The 26095-nt window shown below is 34.4% G+C and overlaps 1 protein-coding gene and 1 long non-coding RNA gene across 5 annotated transcripts in view; one reads left to right on the forward strand and one right to left on the reverse strand.

Annotated features, from left to right (window-relative positions):
* The first annotated feature begins 1054 nt into the window (after positions 1-1054).
* The window catches only part of LOC141647023 (uncharacterized), a 40616-nt gene continuing 15575 nt past the window's right edge, over positions 1055-26095 (forward strand). Inside the window, exons 1-3 of one of the 2 annotated variants that reach the window (XM_074455055.1) lie at positions 1055-1160; positions 1370-1684; positions 1816-2249. In XM_074455055.1, the coding sequence (XP_074311156.1) occupies positions 1382-1684; positions 1816-2010 (498 nt within the window). In that variant the 5' untranslated portion in view covers positions 1055-1160; positions 1370-1381 and the 3' untranslated portion in view covers positions 2011-2249. Of the gene's footprint in view, positions 1161-1369; positions 1685-1815; positions 2250-26095 lie in introns of those variants that run through there. The other variant, XR_012545662.1, reaches the window with a different exon arrangement.
* LOC141645872 (uncharacterized) lies at positions 5741-10029 on the reverse strand. Of its 3 annotated transcripts, XR_012545195.1 has the most exons (5): positions 9868-10029; positions 9375-9506; positions 7470-7564; positions 6410-6519; positions 5741-6252 (listed from the first exon to the last, which is right to left on the reverse strand). It is a non-coding gene; the product is annotated as an uncharacterized LOC141645872 (long non-coding RNA). The 3 variants fall into 3 exon arrangements; XR_012545196.1 differs by lacking the exon at positions 9375-9506; XR_012545194.1 differs by lacking the exon at positions 9868-10029 and having other exon boundaries at positions 9375-9859.

Below are 26095 nucleotides of genomic sequence, written 5' to 3' on the forward strand. Positions count from 1 at the left end.
ATTAAGTCACCCGCTTTTGCAACACAACATGCGAAATATTATACATTCCCAAAATACCTTTGTGGTAATTTCGGATCGTTTAATCTGGACCGCCTATCTGTATGTATAATTTAACGTCTTGATCGTCTGCTAATCGTTAAATTAGTCGACGACCGGTGGGACCGCCTCTATGGTCCACGGGCGCCGAGACCAACTTAAAAATTCCAACAATTAGCTATTGAAAACTCACGCAAACCTCAAATCCACGAAACCGATAACCCGGCCGGTTGACCGGTCGGACACCCATCAACCTACATCCCCTTGCCGTCAACATCTAATATAATAACAACTTCCCACAACTTTTAACTTACGATAAATGATTAATATCGAGTTCGCCTAGACAACAACGATGTCACTATCTAATAGTCTAATACTTCAATTTTAAGGTACCAAAATCGCGAGTATCGTATTCTATGCGGTTAGAGATAAGATAATTAAATTCTCCACCAACATAAAAAGAAACGAAAGAAAGGGAAATGAAGAAGGTGTGTGGTTGAAAAAAATTATAAAAAGAACGTTAAGTCTTGGTTAATATGGATTATCCACAAATAGGATTATACATCCAGTTGTATATAGGCGTTACAACCAAAGTATAAGAATCCGAGTTTATATATATTTTTTTTCTGAGCTAATTTCAAATTTCATATTTTTAATGTGTAAATGGATGAGTTTAGATACTTTCTAATAAAGCTCATATTCTTTAACATAAAGCTCGGATACTTTATTATAAAACTCGGATTCTGTACCGTACAACTGGTTGTATAATCCATGAATTGTGGATTATCCGTCTTAAATCTTAAAACGGGTTAAATATTACCATTTGGCGGTCATAAGACAAAATTTTGGTATTTCTTAGGCAACTTGCCATGTAATTAGGTATTTATTCGACTCATCTTAAGCCTCAGACGGATATTGTCCGTCATAAACGAGAATTTGAGTAAAAACAAAGGTAAAGGGCATCATATTCTATGATATGATATGTGCACATTGTGGAATAACGTGAAATATAGATAGAGAGCAGAACTCCCTATAAATAGGATGAATGGATGAATGTTTTTTTTATAGCATAGCAACACATAACCTCATAAGAATTAGAGTGTTGTACTAGTCAAAGACTCCAGGTATGTTTGCGTTTTACTTTGTAAGGTAGTATCGTATATCTTGTTTATTAAAACCATTTTAAATTAAATGTCTCATAATTTTCCTTTTACTAGTAAATATTACAGTATCTTAATTTAGGACGGTTTTAACGAAGAATTTGTGTCCATGAATAGTATGTTTTGCTTAAGAATGTTTTAATGTTTATTTGATTTACTTTTTACCAACAAAGATCAAACAAAGAATGGCTTCGATGCAATTGGAAAACCAAATGTCCGCGAAGGAGCAGCTCACTGCCAACCTGAACAACCAAACCGAAACTCAGATTCATTCGGAACGTTACATTAACTATTCCAAGTCCGAGATAGGCCCTGACCCACCTACTATTGACGCCGGTGAGGAAGTGACATTTAACGGGTTTGTGTCGAAAGGAGCAGTAGTGTATGCTCCACACAGCCCTAATAAGGGAATACCCGGTTTATCGCCGGCTTGGGTCCTAGCTTGGGACACAACTGGTTACACGGTCTTCCCTCCCATTCCCAACAAGGTACTAAACATACCTATTATTATTGCTATTGTCGATTTTTTTTTTTTTTTTTTTTTTTGTCGATTTTATTACAAGCGTTACTAACATTCATGAATCGATACTTATAATTATACATATGCTTTTTTTCGTAGGTTTATGTTACCTGCGGGCCTAATTACATTATTGAAAGGATGACCGACGATGAAATTCTTAAGAAACTGAATGAATCAATTTCGCCCGACGATTCACACACCGACCCAATCACCAAGGCCACTATTAACGCCAATCTGACTCATTCGTTCCATCGTGGCATCAATTCCCTCAAGGCAAACTTCGGACAATCGTAAGCGGCTAAGACAATGAAACAACCAAGTATATATACTATATAAATAAATAAACGTAAATTCTTGTTTCAGACGGCCACTTTTCCTCTGAATCATGGGTATTGCGACATAATCAGGCTTACTTGGTTACTTATAGTTTTATTTCTACTATATACTACCACCTTATTATGGTTATGAAACAATGTAATGCATGGTTGGGGTTCTTAGCCTCTTATATATACCATTAAGCGTTATTTCTATTACCTTTAGATTTGTATGAGTTTGTAGTTCATAAGATAATACTTACTTCGTTTAAGTCATTGTCATAATACGTTTGTTCCAAATTCTTTTCACCTAATTTGAACAAACGTATGAAATTGACTTGAAATAAGGGAGTAGTATTTTCAAGTAAATATTATAAAACCCGATCCGATAGAACCTGAAATTTGGGTGAACTGAAACCGACCTAATCTAACCGAGACTATACTTATAATTTATCGCAGCATTGTTTATTGAACCGGACCTGACCTGACTCGTGATCCAATATTGACTGAACCCGATGAATGACTTGATAATGAATTAACTTAACAATGATGAAAATTGAAAGTAAGACCAAATTAATGAATAGGTAAGATAAGGGACCCAACTATGGGTTATTTTACAGATAAGGGACTCAACTTCTAAATAGTACAGTTAAGGGACTCCGTTATAACGCCGTTATCCCATATTGTTCAATCCTTGATATGTCCACGAAAAAAATGGCGCCAATGTGTGCTGCAAGTATATTTTATTAAAAAAAGGAAATAAAATAATTAAATTCTAGAAATCACTTAGATCAAATCTAAAGTGATATACAAAACCCTCTCCATCTTCCCCAAAATCAAAAATCAGGGCATCCTTTCTGGAGAAACAACCAAGTAAGTGATACTAATTACTCCTAATTAATTGTTCAATTTAAGTTTTCTCTTGTGATATTAATCTATTTCAATTATTTTTTGCATGAATACCTTATTGTATATGGAGTTGTAGGATGGTGGTTTCTTAAATTTCTTCATCTCTTCTCAAGTAACAATTTTTTTATTCAAAAATAATTATGTATGGTTTTATAATCAAATATACAAAAATCCATGTGTTAAATTTGTAAGGGTTAACCATAGTTTTAGCAGTAAACCCAAAACTAGATGAAGTATGATAATTTGTCAATTTCATTTGTTTTAGCTTGGTTGTTCATAGATGTTTACTAATTTCATTTATTAGAACTCATATTAACTGGAGCTTGATTTTGTGTTGTATACGTTTTTATCGAATTTTGTGTTGTATACGTTTTTGTCAAATATTGCTGCTTGTCTTATTTTCTTTCACATGTTCATATTCATAGATTATGACTGAAATTTTGTTTTTGTATACGTTTTTTTGTTTTCGTAAAGTTATTACATGTTTTTCTATTAAATCATTTGGCGGATGATATGGTAGAGGCCAACCAAGTTGCATATTATTCCAATTTTGAAGGTCAACAAACATTACGTGGCATTACTACAATGCGTGATTTCACTTTTTACGACCAATCTCAAACTAGCACAACATCTACGGGCATGCCCACTTTAATGGACTCTAGCGGAAGAAATTGTGTTACAAGTCGCACATGGCAAGGTAATTTGTTAATTTTAAGTTTTTAACGTACCTAGTTTCGTTATTATGCCGGCATAATGTGTGCTTTGTGTATGCATTGTTAGCCAATTAGGTTTGTTTTTTCAGAGTTGGGCAAAGGGCAAACCATAGATCACGAAGGGAGAATATTGTCAGTGCAAGAAGAACCAAGGAAGCACTTCATAATATTACTCCACTTTGACGAGTGTTAAATGCATTTTTTTGTCTTTCAGGATACATGTATTTTGGACAAGAAGGATTTATTTGATAATTATGTAGCTAACTGTCAACTTTTTTGTCAATGAATGTGAACATTCCGTTACTTTTAACCCTTGAGTCCCTTAACTGTACTATTTAAAAGTTGAGTCTCTTATCTGTAAAAAAAACTCATAGTTGAGTCCCTTATCTTACCTATTACTCCCAAATTAACATTCATCTCAATTGTTTTCACCTAGAGATAAAATAAATACTCTTGTACGGAAAACATTGCTTTTACTTGAAGTTACCTATCCAAAAATCAAATACGTAAGGTAAAATATATGATGAAAACCTGACTCGGTACTGACAAGAACCGAACCCGATTCGACTTTTATCTGATGATGACTCGACATGAATTATAACTAGCCTGAACTCGTCATTGACTCAACATAACCAAAACAGATATAACCTGACCCGCTTTCAGCCCAACCATAACCGACCCGAGCCACTCGATTGTTACCTTTTCCTGTAACAACACATTCGAAGCAAAGTGATAACTCGATCTAACCAGAGTATATAACACGTACGAAATGGCAGATCCGAACAAACTCGACCCTGTTAAACACTTTGCCTTGTCTAATAAACAAAAATCCGTGTCATTGGAATCTCGAGGGCTCACTGGCCCGGGATCCCCGATGAGACTCCTGTGGACATGAATCCAAATTTGAACCTTAGTTCCGATCATTTGTTTACCTATTTCTTTTTTTAGTTTCTCGTCCATTTGTTTACCTTTCTATTATATGAATGATTTTGATGAGTAATTCGACCATCTATATATCTTATTTCCACTTGTCATTCAATATGAATAACCATAAATGATCCCCTCCTCTTTCCTTGTCTTTGTGCAAAAAATATGGGTAAACAAATAACCGAAACGGAGAAGCTTTACAGTAGGCATGCTATTTATGTCCGAAAGATTTGAGCATTGTGCCGACTCATCTATATCGAGCTAGTTTCCAACTTTTTTTATGATTAGAGTAATTTTTTTTAAAATTTTACAAATCTACATAGTATAAAAGTCAGGTTTTTTTTTGACTTTCTATTGGCGGATGAGTTTTAGAAAATTGGTTGCATATGGGTCCCCCATGTTTTATGTACCATTTAATTACTCTCTCCTCTCCTCAACTCAACTCAACATAAAAATTACAAATACTATGATTTTATTTTAGGGTTTTTTGACAGTTACTACCAAATGAGCACGAACCTCCCTCCATTCAAAACCAAACATGCCATTTTATTTTAGGACATGTTAAATCCCGCACACCATTTTACTAAATCCCGCACATTTTTCCCCCTTATTCTAAGTATATCCCTCTCATCTCTTGTTAAATCATACAAAATGGGCATGGGCCTTACCTCAATGGGGGAGAGACGGACCACTCTTTCTCCACTAATGGAAAAAACCCTTATTGCGTCAGTTGTAGAAGGTCTTTTGCGTCAGCTTTGAACTGACGTATATCGAAGGGTCGTATTTGCTATGCGTCAGTTGTGGAACTGACGCAAAAAGTTCAACATTTGCGTCAGTTGTGCTTTAAAAACCGATGCAAAAAATTGTCATTTGTGTTTTAAAAACCGACGCAAAAATATGTACAACTGACGCAAATAAAGCAACATTAGCGTCAGTTCTTTATAAAACCGATGTATTTTCTTGATTTTTTGCGTCATTTGTTATCATAACTGATGCAATTCATATTTTGTTTTAGGGCCAATTCATTTTTCTCATTTGCATCTTTTCTTTCTAGAACCAACGCAATTTATTAATGCTTTTTTTTATATATATAAAAATTTGACACCGAAATTACATAAAACTCACAATCCGAATACCAAAATTAAATTGTTAACTGCTCAATGCATACCAATGTTATTCAGATTAAAATCCAATACATCATATACATTTTTTCAAATCCAATCACTAGTAGTGAACTAGCTACATTACGATACAATAATCATGTTATTCAAATTAAAACCGGTCTTATTCTAGAGCTTTTAGTAGTAGTACTATCTAGCGGGGACGGGCTTACATTTGCTCGATGCATCCTACTACTGAAAATACACGTGCTAGACCTGGTTTTAAAGGGGCTTGGGTGCGACATCTGTAAAAGCACCAGTCTGAGCACTCGAGTGATCATAACCAGGTTTACCGACATCTGCTTCAGCTTCTAGAGCAGGTGCACTACTGTAAGACCAATTTCCGGGCTTTACATGACAAGTCCATCTGAGTTTGGATAAATATGACAACATGAGCCTGGTGTCAATACCCACTAGGCATTATAGCCCTCGACTTGTTCATAGGCAAGATTATGCTGTATCAGGGCCACCGCCTTTTCATATGAGGAACGAGTTGGGACTAGCCATGCATACCTGGTTCACCATAGGTAGGAATAATCTGAGTACTGATCGTGCAAGACACCCATTCAAGTACTCACCAAAAAGTCATTCAATAAATCCAAAAGATGATGAGCAACATCACTCAAGTCATTCTAATAAAATATTGAATCAAGCAGATAGATATACTCACATTTGCAGCACATGCAAACGATCTCATTAGCAAGTGAGCTCATCATCCTGGCCGACTAGTGTAACCAACAACAACTGCATTTCTACACAAAATTATAGTAGTAGATCCACCTGCAATAAAACCAACAATACTGCATCAAACCTTAAATTTATAGAAACAAAATAATCATACAAGTTCTAGATTGATTTTCTCAAAAGTTCATTGCATAAGACAAGCAATCAAACAAGTAAGGCAACCATGTTTGGTTGAGCATATATGACAATGCTAATAGAAATAAGGTCAGTCCATAGATATTCAATATGTAAATAACTTGGGAACTTTTTGCTTTATCAATAGTTTGACTGCTTGAGAAGGCATAGGGAATACTAAATACAAGTCTATCTCGACTAATTTGAGGAGACTGGTAAAAAGGCTCTAGTGAATAGCAGGGAAAAAAAAACATAAGTCAGCAAACTGTTAACACATCAGATGAGAAACACAGACTTACCGAAAATGGCACTTAGCAAGGTTGAATAGCAAATATATGATCATAAACCTATTGAAATTGGTACTTAAATAATGAATCCCTACTAAGTTCCTTCCAATTACAAAAAATTACATAGCCCCAAAACAGATATAGTCTCATCAACTTTAATACAACTCTATTCCACCACCCAAATCGATTTCAATTACATAAAACTCTTGACATAATAATTCGATTTTTCGAATTAACTTTATCTATCAGTAGTTCTGCGCAATAAAATACTTAGCCAGTACATCTCCTGTAACTGTAATTCACTCTCTTTTAAGGTTAATATTTCAGACTACAACTAATTCCATGAAACTAACTTGCCACAACTTAACATACCCGTTTCACCACTGTCACCAATTCCAAAACTGATCTTGTAAATTTAGCAAGACTATCCATGAATCAAACTGAAACAATCCCTTTGACCACTATTCATATCAATCTCAAATTCTCATTTTTAGCTGTTGTTCACCAACTCCGCAACAATGTAAGAATCAAATAGTGAAAAATATCGTTTTGAATTAAATGAATACGAAGAGTAAAGGGTCATACCTGGTGCCAATAGTACTAAGTATGTTGAGTACTCAACAGCAACAGAAGCGTTCTTCAAGCACGCCATTGAACAAAAGCGGAGGTGTGCAACTCTTCTGAGCACAAGTATGCATATGGCTAACTTATTAAAAAGGTCATGATCACCATCAATAGATAAAGAAATATAACTCACAAGCCGTTGATTGCATAAGTGAAAAAAGATAGACAAAAAAACATGGAATTGTAGAGAATCTATCTATACTAAATAATAAAACAATAACCACTACAACATTTTTTCCCTCCCATCTACACATACTTCATTTTGATTAAAAACTAATATTTCCTAAACCAACTCCTAAATTAAAGCATTATATAATGAAAAGTTCACTTAAGTTTGTTTCCTCATTAAAAAAAACATATATTTTCAATATTTTAAAGTTATATATAGGCAAATAATTTATGAAATACGAGTAGTAATCTGTAACTTGGACTATTGATGGCTTTTGACGTTCTTTGTGTTTATTAGACAATTATCTAACCTTACATGTTACATACAGTAGAAAAAAAATAATTAACGCTAAGTCTATAGTGAGAATTATTTTTAGTCTAATTGTTAGGACTATATATTTAAAAAAATTATACATTTAATAAATACTTATCGTTATCTAAAAGGACATCGATAAGTTTATAAAATGGGTCGGGTCTACGAGTAAGGTTATACGGGTCACGGCCCACGGGTCAGATTTAGTTAGAATATGGGTTAAAATAAATTTTTAACGCTTTTTTTATCATAATTAAATAATATATTTTAAATTAATTCATGCGAAGTATTTGATACAAATAGTTTAATCATATTCATCGCTCACAGTTATAGTTAGTTCTTACATTGAAAGAGTTGTAAAAAATTAATTTTATTATGATAATTATTTTTTAATCATGTTTATGATTTAAAATACCGCAAGTTAACACTGTTTTTTATTATTTAATTTTTAATACATAGAAATTTAATATTTTCATAATAATAATAATATACAGAGTAATTATTAATTTTTTTAGGAAAATTTAAATATATATTTAATATAAACTTATTATCACCCCTTAGGCCGAACGTGTCGGGTTGACTCTAAAATGACGGCTCATTTAGAGTCGTGGATCGTTTGGACTCCATGTTAAAATTTAGGGGTTTTGACCATAAAACGGGTTAAACATTCGGGTTTAGAGGTTGGATTGAGTTAAAGTTTGATAGGTCTTATTGTAACGCATGATTGCTGGTTTTAAACGACTTACGCACAAAATTATACTCCCCCTGTCCCCGTGAATAGTTTAGATTTGATTTATTTTGTGAGCGAAAAATAATGCAAATGCAAACTATTAACTAGACAGATGACAAAGACATTTTCAAAAGTTAGACATTTAAAACAGATGGAAAGTTTTAACTCATATAATAAATTTGTAAGTCATATTTGTAAATAGTTTTATATATACTCGTGCACTTTGCACGGGTTTAAACTAGTTTAGGGTTAATAACAAAATTGACCAAGTTTATAATAAGAAAGAAATACACTTGAGTATTAGGATAGAATGGCACTACAAAGTTAATCTAATACTATTTGGCACACCATATTACCATGCATACAAGTCTCTTAGATACAAGTATATAGTTCGAGTGAGACCGTCTCACAATTTATCTTGAGATTCTCCCATAGATGTGGTAATTCTTTAATGAATAAGGTTTTACAAGCAGTATAGTTTTATAATAAATTATCATAACTCATAATTTAAACAGAAAATCAATTAAATAAGTAGTATAAATGATGAAGACATGATCAAATTAAGTAACTACATGTTAGATCTTTAGCTTTTAATTGTCCTATAAACCAGAAAACATTGAAATAAGAGGCCAGGAGTGAAAAAAGAATGGGAGACCTGGTGAGTGCTAGAAGAAGGGAAGATAGCAAGAGCATCAACTTTTCGTTCCTTTAAACAAGAAGAAGAAGAAGAAGAAGAAGAAAAATCCATGGACAACTGAAAACATGGCCACAGAACAATCTAGGCTGCCTGCATAGTGACCATGTTATCAATGCTATGTTCCTCCTTCAACTTCATGAACTCATCTTTAAGATTTATGCGCATTGAAATGCAATAAAAACCCACGAAACACCAAATTTATGAATTTAATTATACACATTTCACCGCTGTTTAACTCAAAATCGGACTCTACTCCAAATTCCCCATTTTTTTATCCCAAACCCTAATCATAAATTATCTAGTTTCAACTAAATCATAAACACAACCACCACTTCTATCATTTTCATCATCAAATAATAATTATTATATGCTGTATAACAAACAAACACAAATATTATTTGTATAATTATTCAAAATTAATACTTTCTACTAATAAAATTTGGTCAAATACCTTTCACATGGAGAAAAGAATGGGGATATCGACATGTAGTACACTAGTCGCCGGAAGGTGAGATTGTCGGCGATTGATGGCGGCAGGGTGGTCGAACAATAGCGGCGTGAGGGTGCGTTTTGGGTAGGCGTAGATAAGAGAGAGAAAAAATGTAACTGAGTTGAATTGCAAAATGGATCCTCTCCATTTCCTTTCTCTCCATTTCTCTCACAATCTATTTAAATAATAATTACCCCTTCACTCTCATTTCCCCTTTATTTTTATGCGTAAATTTAGAACCGTTAGATATTACCAAAATGCGATCCGAACCATTTATAAGAACTTGCCTCTCCATTTCTTTTTAGGAAATGGAGAGAAATTGGGCTCGTTGAATTGGTGTGTGAATGAGCGAAAAATAGAAACTGTGGGTTCTATTTTAATTAATATCAATTGCATCGGTTTTTGGTACAATCGATACAAAAACTTAATATTAAATAAGTCGGTTTAGTAATATAATCAAGTATTTGATCAAATACATCGATTTCTTTGAGAGTTTCTTCCAAAAAACCGACGCATTAAGCTTTACTTATAGGGCGAAATTGCATTCCCGCCAAAATTGAGCACCTTTTGCGTCGTGTTTTGTAGAACCTACGTAAATTGACAAACGATCTTGAGATCAAGCAAGATCCGAATGACTCCTTCAATCTCCAAAGACAGGAAGAACGCCAATCTACCCGAGCCCGGAATAAACAGAAGCTTCCTCCCCGGAGGAAATCTCACAAATCGACTCTCATAAGATTGCGCTCACAAATACTAACTCCACCTCCTTAGTTAACCTAGAATAAAACTTGGGTCTTTATATACTTATGTGTCATTGGAATCCCAGCCCTCGATGAGGCTCCTTGTGGACATGAATGCAAACTTGAATCATTATAGTTTCTGAGTTCCGTTTATTTGTTTACCTATTTTTTTTTTTAGGTTTCTCGTTTATTTGTTTACCTTTTTATATTATGAATGATTTTGATGAGGAATTTGACAAAAGTGGTAATTTGCCCCCTTAACTCTGTTCAATGTAAAATTAAGCCTTTTATTCAATTGTAATAATCAAGCCTTTAACTTTGACAAAAAGTGAATTTGATTAATGAATTGATAGAAACAATTGTGTTTATATAGGGAAGTTGGTTGCACTTCTAACTAACTAACTTAACAACTTCTCTAACTTCTCTAACAACTTTGGTAGTTGGTTTCTAACAGAAATGGATCTTCTTCATTTTATTTCTCTCAATTTTCTCTCATAATCTATTTAAATAATAATTACCTCATTCTCTCTCATTTCCCCTTTATTTTTATGCATAAATTTAGAACCATTAGATGTTGCCAAAATGCGATCGGATCGTTAATAGGAAGTTATCTCTCTGTTTTTTTAGGAAATGGAGAGAAATTGGGCTCGTTTCTAACTACCCATATTTCCATAATAATACACCCTTTAAGTTTCTTATATCTTCTCTTTTTCTTTTTGACTCTAGTTTGCTTATCTTTCCATTCCCTTTTTGGTAAGTTTTATACATTTTTTATTATTTTTTTCTTAAAAAATCAACAACTTCCATAGCTTTATTCATTCTTTATTTTTTTTTTCATTGTGTAAATTTACAACTTACATTACTTTATTCATTTTTTATTATTTTTCTTATTTCTTGTATCCGAACAAAAGGAGAAAATTTAAGAAACTTGGAGGAAGTTTGTACTAATGAGGGTGTAAAAATGATTGGCAAAAGGCAAGCAACAAAGCTAACCCAAAAACAGTCTTATCCTCTATACCCCAAAGAGTAAAAAGATGATAAAAAAAAAAAACATTAATCAATACCTTTAAAACAAAAATCAAATGAAATTACTAAGGAAAGACAATAACGACTAACAATCGACGATTTATATACAACCTTACAAGCGTTGCAACTTACAAGAGTTTGTGTTAATCATTTTTATTGGGAACTCTTAGAAACATTTTCGAAAGAGACCCATGTGAGGTGTAAATAATCTAGTACCAACATAAATACTTTTATCTTTACTTAGGCTCGGTACTATCTTTGTTTGACCTTCAGAATTAATTTCACCTAGCCCAATAGATCAGTCGGGTTTACCCTATCCAAATTCCGCTTCAGATAAAGACAACCTAGCCCAAGAATTAGCCCGAAGGTTAGGACATGTCACGGTATGAGCTCCACGAACAAGAGCCTTCAGATCCGACTGTAATTCCAAATAATCAATGGCGGATCTTAAATACTCAGTATTTTCCAGCTCTTTCATTGTGTCGTCACTCGCTTTTGCAACACATGCGAAATATTATACATTCCCAAAATACCCTTGTGGTAATTTTGGATCGTTTAATCTGGACCGTCCATCTGTATGTATAAATAATTTAACGTCTTGATCGTCCACTAGTCATTAAATTAGTCGACCTAACCGGTGGACCGCCCCTCTATGGTCCACCAGGCGCCGAGACCAACTTAAAAAATTCCAACAATTAGCTATTGAAAACTCACGCAAACCTCAAATCCACGAAACCGATAACCCGGCCGGTTGACCGGTCGGACACCCATCAACTTACATCCCCTTGCCGTCAACATCTAATATAATAACTTCCCACAACTTTTAACTTACGATAAATGATTAATATCCGAGTTCGCCTAGGCAACAACGATGTCACTATCTAATAGTCTAATACTTCAATTTTAAGGTACCAAAATCGCGAGTATCGTATTCTATGCGGTTAGAGATAAGATAATTAAATTCTCCACCAACATAAAAAGAAACGAAAGAAAGGGAAATGAAGAAGGTGTGTGGTTGAAAAAAATTACTAGTCTTAAACCCGTGCAAATTGCACGGGTATGTTATTTTAGATATTATTATAATTGTAGATATTATAATCAAGTTTTACATTGGGTTGTTTTTTGGATTTTAGTTTTGAAGTAAAAATTACATTGTCTTAAACCCGGATAATTTTATAACATGTATGCAGTTTTAAACATTATTATCATAAAATAAAAAGTTGGAATTTTATGTTAGATAATTATTCGGATATTTGAAATATGGTTTTTGATTAGTTCGTCATGGAAAACTTAGGCGGCTTCATCTGAACTTGACTTATATATGGAAAAAAAATTTATTCGGATGAAAATTAACACAAATTAGCTAGTAAAATTGCCACAAAATAATTGCAAACCCGTGAAAATGGTTGAGCCTATTTTTTATCTAACTTGTGCACGTTTGTATACTCATGCACGCACAAAATGATAATTTGGACCAGTGTACGTTTAAAATGATAATTTTAACTCGTTTTTCATTGAATACATACTCTCAAAATGTCATGTATCATATTGTTTACATTTTTCCTTTTTTGGTATATTTAACCAATTCTTTATGTTTTATTTTCCAAGTCTGTGTTTGATTAATTCAACGTAAGTATCTTTGAAAGTCACATGCATGTGATGTCATAAAAATTCGTATCAAAAACAAATGTAAAGAATATGATAAATGAGAGAGTATTGTTAATTATTGAAACGCGACAAAAATGATAATTGACCCATACACATTTAAAGTGATTTAGACAAATCGTCAAATATTCAAACCCGTGACGTTATCATATAATATATAATAATCAATAAATAACCATATGTTATATACATTGACAATCTATATATATATCTATCTATATCTATATATAAAAGAGAGTTTTTTCGAGCGATTCTAGAGCGTCCACATCATCAAAAATTAATTTAGGAAAGTTTCATAAAAAATAAAGTGGAGAATCTTTTAATTATTATAATATGTATATTTCCTATTTTATATTCATGAGAAGTTTCCATTTTTTATATAAAAACTTTGACATTTCATTTGGCAAAAAAATGTCGTTATAAAAATTATGAAGATAATATAATTAGATTCGTGGTAAAAAATGCTATCATTAGAGTATAGATTTCATATTATTTGCACATATTAAAGATGGTGTACTTCTTAATACGTAAAATTGTGTACTTTTTAGTATGTTTTGTCCTACATTGGAAAATAAGTGTGTGGTGAATATACTACATATAAATAGTAGAATTGTCCCACATCGAAAGATTAGTATAAGGTGATGTGATCCTATTATTATAATTTATAAATAGGAGGCATATTTCGAACTTACCACACACTTAACATCCATTTAACAGCCTTTATATTAGGGGTATCATGGGGAAAAAAATGGAACCTCAAGGGTACCATAGGAGATTCTTAAAAGTAGGGGTAATATGGAAAATCTGACAAAATTAAGGGGTACAACGGGAAATTTCTGTATCTCAATTATGATAAAAAATTTTTTGAAGAAAAACAACGTAAATATTAACGGAGAGTACTTTATCTTATTATTAAATTTAAATATAACTATTAGATATAATAAGTAGCAATTGTCCGTATTTGGTATTCGGTATCTGGTTGGATGTCGAACTAAGTGCAAAAAAGATGGTGTAATTCTGAGTATGTTATTTGTCCCACATTGAAAAACAATGCATGTTTGATGAATATATATTACGTATAAATAGTAGAATTGTCCCACATCATAAAAATAATCCGAGTTTGGTGAATATTTTACTTATAAATAGTAGAATTGTCCCACATCGAAAGATTTATATAAGGTGGGGTGATTATATGATTATAAATAAGAGTTAACCCACATCATTAAAAAATTAATTTAGGGAAGTATCATAAATAATAATTTTTGACTTAAAAATTAAAGTGGAGAATCTTTTAATTATTATTATAATATATATATTTCCTAAATTATATTCAAGTGATATTTCCAATTTTTATATCAAACTTTTACATTTCATTTGGCAAAAAAAATTATTAAAAAAATTATTAAAATAATATAATTAGCTTCGTGGTAAAAAATGCTATCATTAGAGTATAGATTTCATCATATAAATGGTAGAATTGTCTCACTTCGAAAGATTAATATAAGGTGATGTGATCCCTATGATTATAAATATGAGGCATATTTGTAACTTATGTATCCACCCAAAATTTTTTAAGTCTCATAAATATTAAACTTTAATTTTATTTTTTTTGAAAGAGATATTTTAATAATATGTAAACAAATCATTAGACATAATAACATTAAACCCTTATAACATTTTTTTTGTATTATAAATAAGTTAATTACCCCGTTGCAACGCACGGGCATTCAAACTAGTATATATATAAAAGAGAGTTTTTCGAGCGATTCTAGAGCGTCCACATCATCAAAAATTAATTTAGGAAAGTATCATAAATAATATTTTTAATATAAAAAAATTAAGTGGGGAATCTTTTAATTATTACTATAATATATATTTCCTAAAATTATATTTAAGTGATGTTTCTAAGTTTTATATAAAAACTTTTACATTTCATTTGGCAAAAAAAATATCGTTAAAAAAATTATGAAAATAATATAATTAGATTCGTGGTTAAAAATGCTATCATTAGAGTATAAATTTCATATTATTTGCATATATTAAAGATGGTGTATTTAGCTTCTTAATATGTTATATTTCACACATTGAAATTGTCCCACATCGAAAGATTAGCATAAGATGGATGATCATATGATTATAAATAGGAGGCATCTTTGGAACCTAGGTACCAACCCAAAATCTATTGAGTCTCTTAAGTATTGTCTTGGAGAGCTCTTTAGAGTTTATATGTTATATTCAAGTGATGTTTATAATCTTTATAGAAAACCTTATACATCTCATTTGACAAAAAAAAATATCATAAAAAAATTATGAAAATTATATAATTAAATTCGTGGTAAAGAAAATGTTATTATTAGAGTATAAGTTTCAATACATTTGCACATACTTTAATTATGATAAAAAATAAAAAAAAACATACGAATATTAATAAATAGTATAGTATTTGCTCATTGTTATTAAACTGGGTTGGATGTCGAATTAGGTGCGAAAAAGATGGTGTATTTCTAAATATGTGATTTGTCCCACATTGAAAAATAGTGTAGTTGTGGTAAATATACTAAATCTAAATAGTTGAATTGTCCGACATTATAACATTATCATGAAGTGAGGTGATCACATGATTATCCTTGGAACTTAGGTATCAACGACCAAAAATCTTTTTAATCTCTTAAGTATTGTCTTAAAGAGCTCTTATAAGACTTTGTTTAACGATACGCCTTAATTACAACAATACCATACAAATATTAATCACGTAAACATTTACAAAGGCGGTTACATATTATGGAATATGGATACTATGTTAGGTCGCTTCTTCTTAGGTTTGAAACATGTTCCACTCTTAGAAGCAATTAGTTGTATACTTGTGCTACACGTATTCATTTTTCTCCCCCTCCCTTAGTAATTTCATGCTTAGATATGATATATTGATATGAATGCTCAAGTGCTCAACTATGTCGAATTTTCACGAACTTGCCCTGACATTGCATCAATTTGTTTAGGTTTGCAAGGTAACAAATCAACATATAAATAGGTAAAGGAATTACCCGACTTTATTAAATTAGGGCCTTAGGGATTTATGGCCATAAAACTCGCACTATGGGCGATGCATGTTAGCATGTACACCAAACCTCTCGACCTCGCTAAAAACTATAAGAGGTTGCTTTCAAAGGATCTAATTAATAGATAGTATAATATTTTTTTATTATTAAATTGGGTTTAATGTCAAAATAGGTGCAAAAAAGATGGTGTACTTATTCGTATGTTATTTGTCCCACATTGAAAAATATTGTAGGTGTGGTAAATATATTACATATAAAATAGTTGAATTGTCCCACATCAAATGATTATCATAAGGTGAGGTGATCCAAAAAATTAATTTAGGAAAGTATCATAAATAATATTTTAAAAAATAAAGTGAATTTTTTTTTTAATTATTATAATATTTATTTTCTATAATATATTTAAGTGATGTTTCTAATTTTTATATAAAAATTTTTACATTTTATTTAGTAAAAAAATATCGTTAAGAAAATTATGAAAATAACAAATTTGATTCGTGGTAAAAAAAGGCTATCATTAGAGTATATATTTCATATAATTTGTACATATATAAGATTGTGTACTTCTTAGTATGTTATATACTCTCTCCCATCCAGACCAAAGGTTACATTGACTTTTTGGCACTATTCATGCTCGTAGAGAATATTTGATATTATTCATAATTTATAAGAGAAAATATAGTCATGTGAGATCTTGTTTGGTTTATCGTCATGAATGCTATAAGAATGTCAATTTTTTATAATTTTTAATAATGTATAACTAAAAATAGTCACGTTACAAAACGCGTCTCGACAAGTGTGATAAAGTCAATGTAACCTTTGGTGTGGATGGGAGGGAGTATCTCACATTGAAAGATAATATAGGTGTGGTGAATATACTACATAAAAATAATAGAATTGTCCCACATCGAAAGATTAGCATAAGATGTGGTGATCATATGATTATAAATAGAAGACATCCTTGGAACTTAACTATCAATCCAACATCTTTTGAGTCTCTTAAATATTGTCCTAGATAACTCTTAAGAGTTTCTATCATTATCTCCAGAACATGATATATATTTTCTATACTAAATTCAAGTGATCTTTATAATTTTTATATAAAACCTATACATTTTATTTGACAAAAAAGTATCGTAAAAAAATTATGAAAATTATATAATTAGATTCGTGGTAAAAAAATGTTATCACTAGAGTATATATATGTTTCATATCATTTGCACATATTTTAATTATGATAAAAAATAGGAAAAAAAACGTACGAATAGTGATAGATAGTATATTATTTGTTCATTATTAAATTGGGTTGGATATAGAATTAGGTGCGAAAAATATGATATATTTCTAAGTATGTTATTTGTCCCACATTGGAAAATAATGTAAGTAGCTTTTTTACTTTGATAAATAGTAGAATTAAATCTTTATAACTTTCAAATATAGGTAATTATTATGCCTCATTACATTTGAGTAACTAAAACACATCATAATTTTTAACCATTAATCAAAATTGCAAAATTTAAAAGAAAATATTTTGCATTTGTTTATACATTTTATTGCTCCCTCAATTACATCTTAAAAATCGTGTTAGGAAAAAAAATGTAATTTAAATCATATCATTTGTACATATTTTAATTATGACAAAAAATGGAAAAAAAAACGTACGAATATAAATAGATAGTATAGTATTTTCTCATTATTAAATCGGGTTGGATATCGAAATAGGTGCAAAAAATATGGTGTACTTTTTTGTGTGTTATTTGTCCCACATTGGAAAAATAATGTAGGTGTGGTAAATATACTACATATAAATAGTTGAATTATCCCACATCAAAAAATTATCATAAGGTGGAGTATCCTAAAAATTAATTTAGGAAAGTATCATAAATAATATTTTTTGATGTAAAAAATAAAGTGGATAATCTTTTAATTATTATAATATTATTTCCTATATTATATTCAAGTGATGTTTCTAATTTTTATATAAAAACTTTTACATTTCATTTCGCAAAATAATATCGTTAAGAAAATTATGAAAATAACATAATTTGATTCGTGGTAAAAATACTATCATTAGCGTATAGATTTCATATAATTTGTACATATATAAAATTGTGTAGTTCTTAGTATGTTATGTAATACCCGTCCTTTTAGAGACCCTTTGACCAGTGTTGACCGACCTTGGGAGCGGGAATAGTCTTAGAAAGACGTATCAAAGTTATCTTGGGTTACGAGTTGGGAGTGGTACTCGATAGAGTAGAGGCTACTCGGTCGAGTAGCTTAGTTACTCGATCGAGTATGGGGCTACTCGATCGAGTAGGTTGGGTACTCGATCGAGTATCGAGTTTGCAGCGAGGGTTTTATATCGCGTTTTGTTAAATCCGCAAATCATTTCCGCCTCATTCCTTCCATCCTTTAGTCGCCTCTTTCCCTTCCCTTCACCACAAAACCTCCATGGAAGCCCCTTTGAAGGTCCTTGTGCCTTAGGAGAGCGTAGCTTGAGTCGGGTAGCGGTCTTTTGCTGGGTTTCTCCTTATAGGTATGTCATAATCATCATCACTTTTCCCATCGTTGTGATTAGGGTTTGCTTGATAGTAATAGATAGTTGTTTTGCCCTTATAGGCTTTGCTTGGTTGCTGGTTACGACATGTGTCGGCGTGGATTGGTTGCGGTTGCGTAAAGGTAGGTTCGCCTACTCAGTTTCTGTAGATAGTCTAGTGTGTCGATCGTTGTATCGTTGTTGTTGTGTTGTGATTGCGGTTGGGTGACGGTATGTAGACGATTGTGATTGTGATTGTGATTGTTTGTCTGTGGTTCTCGAGATGCGTTCTCGGTTGAGTGGAGTCACTTGCAGGAGTGGCTTCACGCCCTAGTTTTGCCCTTCGTGGAACCCGTCACGGAAGGGGATGTGCACATTAATGGGACAGGGTTATCGCTCGGTATGATGAGCGGGGCTTAGGTGGGAACGGCTGCGGTCCCCCACTGGCAGGGCTGGTCCAGTGGACGGTCGGTGACGGAGATGGAGTGGAGTACCTGATTGTGATTGATTGTGTGGTGTTGTTTTGTTAGTTGTGGTTAACTTGGTTGTGTCTTATCTCAGTACTGACCTTGTGTGGTTGTCTTGTTTGTTTATGTGTCTGCCGTGATCCCCTATGGTGAGCAGTCTGTCTTAGCAGTGTTGATGTGGTTGCTAATGGAGTCCGGACAGGGATGAGTCGCCACGAGATTTAATAGTTATAGCAAGTAGTCTTTGAGTTGTACCTTTTATATTACTAGTTGGATAGATGGCTTGTAAAGTAACTTAATAGTTCTTTTATCGACACTTGATTATTCTTGTCCTCGGGCAACCGAGATGGTAACGTCTTTATATGCTAAGGAAGGCCTAGTTAAGGCTCCTCTGTATATGGGGGTGTTACAAAGTGGTATCAGAGCGACGATTTTGGAACCTGTAACAAATGAAAATAACGAACGTAGTGAGTCTAATAAAATGAACCTGGTGTATGTGTAATGGGAGCCCCGCTGATGCTAGATTTTGGGTGAGTAGGCGCCCTCATTTCAAAATCTTGGCCCCGTGACACTTAAGCCAGTCACATGGTATGGGAATGTGGAGTCCGTGTGTGTATGTGTGATATGTATGATAACTGAGCCGGAGTTACCTCTGGTTAAGTCGTTGCTAGAGTTAATAAGTGTGATAGTGGCATTTGGGCCGTGTCAAGTAATCTTTGGTGGCATTCGTAAAGTTCTTAGCGTGATTAGTAAGCTTACATAATAGTTATAAGATACGTGATGAAAGTTACGTAGTAGAGATGCGCGAGAATGTGGAAGTGAATGTCGGGACATGAAAAGTGAAAGTGTTAGTATATGTTATAAGTTTACGGTAGTCATATACGAGCTTATGAGTTATACCGTAATTGCTATGATGATAGTTATAGAATAGTCGAGTTGTAATTTGAAGCATGGCATATAGTAATGCGTTAGTATCTTGTTTATTGGTTGAAATTTTCCGCTGTGTAATAATTGATTTGTGTAAGATGATTTATTTATGATTGAATGTGGAAAGTGATAGATTAATTTGTTATGAAGTATATGCAATTATATGTCATGTGAAAGAATGAATTAATGTTATTTACATGTTTCAAGTTGAATGAACGCAAATGGGTAGTAATGTATAAGGTAAGTTCAAGTATAACATGATGGCATGATTATGTTTATGAATGACTCTACCGCGGGTAAACCAAGTTGGGTAATTGTGTAGCGTAGTGTGGCATACACCTTACTAGTAAGGCGATATGTTATGCGTGAGTAATGATTGTAAAACGTGATTGAATGTAATAATTAGTGCCGAATCCCGAACTTAGTTTGGAATCGACACGCAGTGTTGTTTTGCAGGTATCTTCAAAGTTACTTAGTTCTTCTGACCGAGTACTTAACTACACTTGACCGAGTGCGAGTGCTTACTAGACCGAGTAGACCTCACTTGATCTAGTTAGGAAGCTATGACGTCGGGATGTGGAAATTTCTGCAGACACTCGATGAAATGGCTCCTACTCGATCGAGGAGGGTGGTACTCGATCGAGTACCCTAGGCACTCGATCGAGTAGGTTACTGTACAGTGAGACATACGGGTTTCTTAAAGCCCCAATTCTTTCCCATTCTCCTCATTCTTCCTCTATGTTTCGACACACCTAAACCTTCATTCTTCTCAAAATCTCTCAAACTCTTGGGTTAGTAGTGATTCTTGGGGGTTGATTTTCTTGTTTAATTTCGTTCCTTTACTTTATTACTTATTCAAGGTATGATTTCTTCTCTATTTCTATGTTTTTATGTTTTAAACTTGTAGAGGATGGTTATGTAATCTGAAATTTTCGATTTATATGGATAGATTGTTACTTTTAATGGTTGAAATACGATTCACATGCCTTCTTTCCTTGTTTGTTGGTGATTAATTGCTGTAAATTAGACTAGAAATTTGCAATTAGGGGCCGAAATTTCTAGGGTTACAAAATTGAAATTGATTTTTTTTTATTGTTTTACAATGATTAGATGATGGAATTGAGTCTTATGTACTGTTTATATCATGTTGAAGGATGAATCTTGATGATTTTCACCTTAAAAAGTTACCTTAAAACTCCGTCTTAAAAGTGCCTTAAGTGGAAATTCGTGATTTATAATTGGAATTCAGTGTAGTATATGAATGTTTAAGTGTAGGTTGAACTTCAATATGATAGTAGTGATGATAAATGATGAAGAACATGCCAAAATAATCACAAATTTGTAGAGAGACCGTCTGACAAGCTTACCTGAGTTAATTTCTTTTTCTAATATTGAAGATGATGATCATATCTTCTAAGTTATTTCTCCATGAATTTGTATAATTGCCTCACATGTGTTTAGGAGTGTGTTGGAACAACCTTAGAGTCATGCTAGGATACCCGAATTTCTTTGAGTAAATGTGTTCACAAGCCAAATTTTCATAACTACGGTTTATAAGTGACTACAAACTGAAACTATATGTCAAAATTGAGGAAACTATTGGTGAAATGTGTATATCTAGTTGAGCATTCAAGTTTAATGGCATGAATTATGTGCTTCAAATATCAAACTGGTTGATGAGTTAGTGAACTTTGCTGAGTATATATAGAACTCAAATTGCATGAAGTATATGTTTACATGTTTTATACAAAGTTGTTTACATCATGTGCCGAAACAGATGCCGAGACCGACCACAGGGAACCGTCAGAGTAAACGGGGAAGGGCTTCACAGCCCGAACCTGGGGAGGGTAGTAGACCTGTGGTACCCGCAGTTTCGGAGTACCCCGATGTTGTTTTTGTCGACTTCAGGCAGAGAGAGTGTTTTGTAGCTTTACAAAAACGCAAAATGAGACCTACGAGGTGTATAGACACTACTTTGTTGGAGGATTTGGGAATAGAGACGGATGTCCGTCACATATTCGAGACTTTGGGTTTTACGGGTTTGTATAGGCTGAGGAAACATTCTTATCCTTTCCTCACTTTGGAGTTTATGAGCTCCTTTAGCTATGACCCATCGGGCCAGACCGTTGAGTTTAGGTTGATGAATACCAATTTTCTGTTGACTATGGATTTGTTTGCCTCGCACCTTGGGTTGGCCAAGTCTCCCAAGGACTCTATCACCGATATCCCAGCCGAGTGTGGTGTCTGCCGCCTGATGCCTTGTCTGACTGGAAAGCAAGCTCCCACCTCGAGCAACATGCTGATTAATGACGTTCAGCATGTTACCTTGAGGGTCTTTCTCCGTTCTCTTTCGAACCTCCTTTATGACAGAAAGGATATCGAGAAACCGAATAATCATGAGGTCTTGCTTCGATGTCTTACCTCAACCCGGAGCGGGCCGGGAAAGTGGTCTTTAATGCTCCTTCTATGGTTTGTGCTGCCCTTGCCTTGATGGCTTCTGCCTCTTCCCGGTACCTGAGTTGTGGCGCTATCGCCACTCGGTTAGCTGAAAAGCTAACCTCTTTTGAGACTTCTTCGGAGTACGTGCCTCTAGCTACTCCAGTGCCTACCATGGACCGTGACTACTATCTCGACCTGAAGTGGTTGAGGACCTTGGCTGACGGTAGCCTAGCGTGGAGGGTGTGGGGCATGAGTTGGATGAAAATTCCAGCTCCTGAGCACCTCCCACCGACGGAGCCCTTAGAGCCGGCGGTAGTGGCTGTGGATGTGGACGATGAGGAGGAGGAGGAGGAGGATGAGGATAGACCCCGCCAGCTGAAGACCTATCTCATCGACGACACCATTCTCGAGGTGATGCCGGAGCCGACGAAGGGGGAGAATGCGGGAGTTGCGGTGGTGGAGAGACCTAGGTTGGGGAGAGGACCTCGTCGAGTGAGGGAGAGGGCCTCGGAGACTAGGCCACAGCCGATAGCGCCACAGCAGCAGCAGCATCCCTTCCCGTGCTACCCTTACCTCGACACCCCGGAGACGCGATCCAGCTACTTAGCAGAGCGAGTGTCATCTACCTTGACACTCAGGAACATGCACGAGATGGCGTACACTCAGGGGATAGGGACCGAGGGGCCGCATCCGGTTTGGTGGAGTGGAGTTGGGGACTACACAGGGGTTTTCCATTCCTACGGGGTGGAACAGTCGACGTGGGGGACACCTCAGTCCTTCGCCTACGGTGGATTGACCCCATGGTATGTGAGCCTGGGAGCAGGAGCAGGAGTTGATGCGGGTGTTGGTTCATCGGGTGCAGGTATGCCTGGAGGTGGTGGGAGTGATGATGAGGTGATGGTTGATCAGCAGCAGCAGCAGCAGGAGGAGGAGTGATACTCCTTATTCTTATCTTTGTTTATGGTAGTTGATGTTGGTAGTATTGTTAGATGTTCGTAGTTGTTTTTTTTGAGACACGGTTCATGAACTTGTATTGTTGGCCATAAGGCCGGATTTGCTACTTTGACCTTATTGCAGGATGATTGGGAGTCGGGGCATCATCCCGACTCAATTTATGTGACGGTCATGTATATATATGTTGGTTTATGACAGGTTGTGTAAGGAACTTGGCCTGTAGGTACTCGACAGAGTACCCCGTACTCTATCGAGTAGCTGCAGGAAAGGAAGAGAGAAAGCATTCTGAACTCGGGCTACTCGATCGAGTAGCCAAGACACTCGATCGAGTAGCAAGGCACTCGATCGAGTACCCTCACATACTCGATCGAGTAGCACTGTTACAGGAGGTTTTCAAAATTAAAAGTGTGCAATTGTTTTATAATTACAAGTTTGATATTTAACGTGGTTGTTAGTGCTTAATAACATCTGGGAACCGTTAATTTTATATGTTGGAGGCCGTGCTTGAGTTTTCTAAGTGCCTATTTGTAACAAGTAGTGAAGTGATGACGATTTCTTGTTGTTTTTAATATTACATATGCCGTATTTCCATCTATCCTTTGAAGTTACATCCTTTCTTACATTTGGACATACAATGTTAACATGCTTTATCAACGGCGGCTAGTTATTCCGGTGATTTGTGTATGATTTCTAGGTTATCGAGCACATAGTTAGTAAGTAATGTCCATAACAAATAATATAGCTTTTAACTAATGTAATGCTACAAGTAATAGGTAATGTGACTTGTGATTTTGACGGTGAACTTCGGGGACGAAGTTCCTTTTTAGAGGGGAAGAGTAATGTCGCGAAAGGAAAAGGCTGTTTTGAATTATGTTTTGCTTGTTTATAATGTTTTGTTGGTATTATGTTTTGATTTAATTACAAAATTTCCGAGGTATATGTGATTACTTTAGTTCTTTAAAGTGAATGTGTTGTATGTTTCAATGGGCGGTCATGAAGAAATAGTTATGGTGCAATGAATTGTAATCGAATCACGTTGTTGAGTAACATGGTGGCATTAGTTGTATAGCATGAAAGTTGATATGAGACTTAGTTGGAAAGTTGATGAGAAACGTGTTCGGTCGATAGTTTGATAGTTGTTACCATATGCTAGGTGATCATGGATTGTGCTTCGCCTTGCGAGATTGATGTTTTATATGATATATAGAGTAACGGTTGACGGTGATAATGTGCGTATGATAGTAGTAAGAGTCGTTACGAGTAGAGCGAGAAAGTGATGATGATGACATGGGGGGATGGTATTTCGGGGAGTCATGACTTGAGTGGGAAGAATAGCGAGTGTCGTGTTTTTCCGTGTCTTATATGTTGGGATAGGTGAGTTGACCTTCGGGGACGAAGTTGTTTTAAGGGGGGAAGACTGTAATACCCGTCCTTTTAGAGACCCTTTGACCAGTGTTAACCGACCTTGGGAGCGGGAATAGTCTTAGAAAGACGTACCAAAGTTATCTTGGGTTACGAGTTGGGAGTGGTACTCGATAGAGTAGAGGCTACTCGATCGAGTAGCTTAGTTACTCGATCGAGTAGGGGCCACTCGATCGAGTAGGTTGGGTACTCGATCGAGTATCGAGTTTGCAGCGAGGGTTTTATATCGCGTTTTGTTAAATCCGCAAATCATTTCCGCCTCATTCCTTCCATCCTTTAGTCGCCTCTTTCCCTTCCCTTCACCACAAAACCTCCATGGAAGCCCTTTGAAGGTCCTTGTGCCTTAGGAGAGCGTAGCTTGAGTCGGGTAGCGGTCTTTTGCCGGGTTTCTCCTTATAGGTATGTCATAATCATCATCACTTTTCCCATCGTTGTGATTAGGGTTTGCTTGATAGTAATAGATAGTTGTTTTGCCCTTACAGCCTTTATATTAGGGGTATCATGGGGAAAAAAATGGAACCTCAAGGGTACCATAGGAGATTCTTAAAAGTAGGGGTAATATGGAAAATCTGACAAAATTAAGGGGTACAACGGGAAATTTCTGTATCTCAATTATGATAAAATTTTTTTTGAAGAAAAACAACGTAAATATTAACGGAGAGTACTTTATCTTATTATTAAATTTAAATATAACTATTAGATATAATAAGTAGCAATTGTCCGTATTTGGTATTCGGTATCTGGTTGGATGTCGAACTAAGTGCAAAAAAGATGGTGTAATTCTGAGTATGTTATTTGTCCCACATTGAAAAACAATGCATGTTTGATGAATATATATTACGTATAAATAGTAGAATTGTCCCACATCATAAAAATAATCCGAGTTTGGTGAATATTTTACTTATAAATAGTAGAATTGTCCCACATCGAAAGATTTATATAAGGTGGGGTGAT

The sequence above is a fragment of the Silene latifolia genome, chromosome 3 (genome assembly GCF_048544455.1).
Source record: "Silene latifolia isolate original U9 population chromosome 3, ASM4854445v1, whole genome shotgun sequence".
Taxonomy (NCBI): Eukaryota; Viridiplantae; Streptophyta; class Magnoliopsida; order Caryophyllales; family Caryophyllaceae; genus Silene; species Silene latifolia.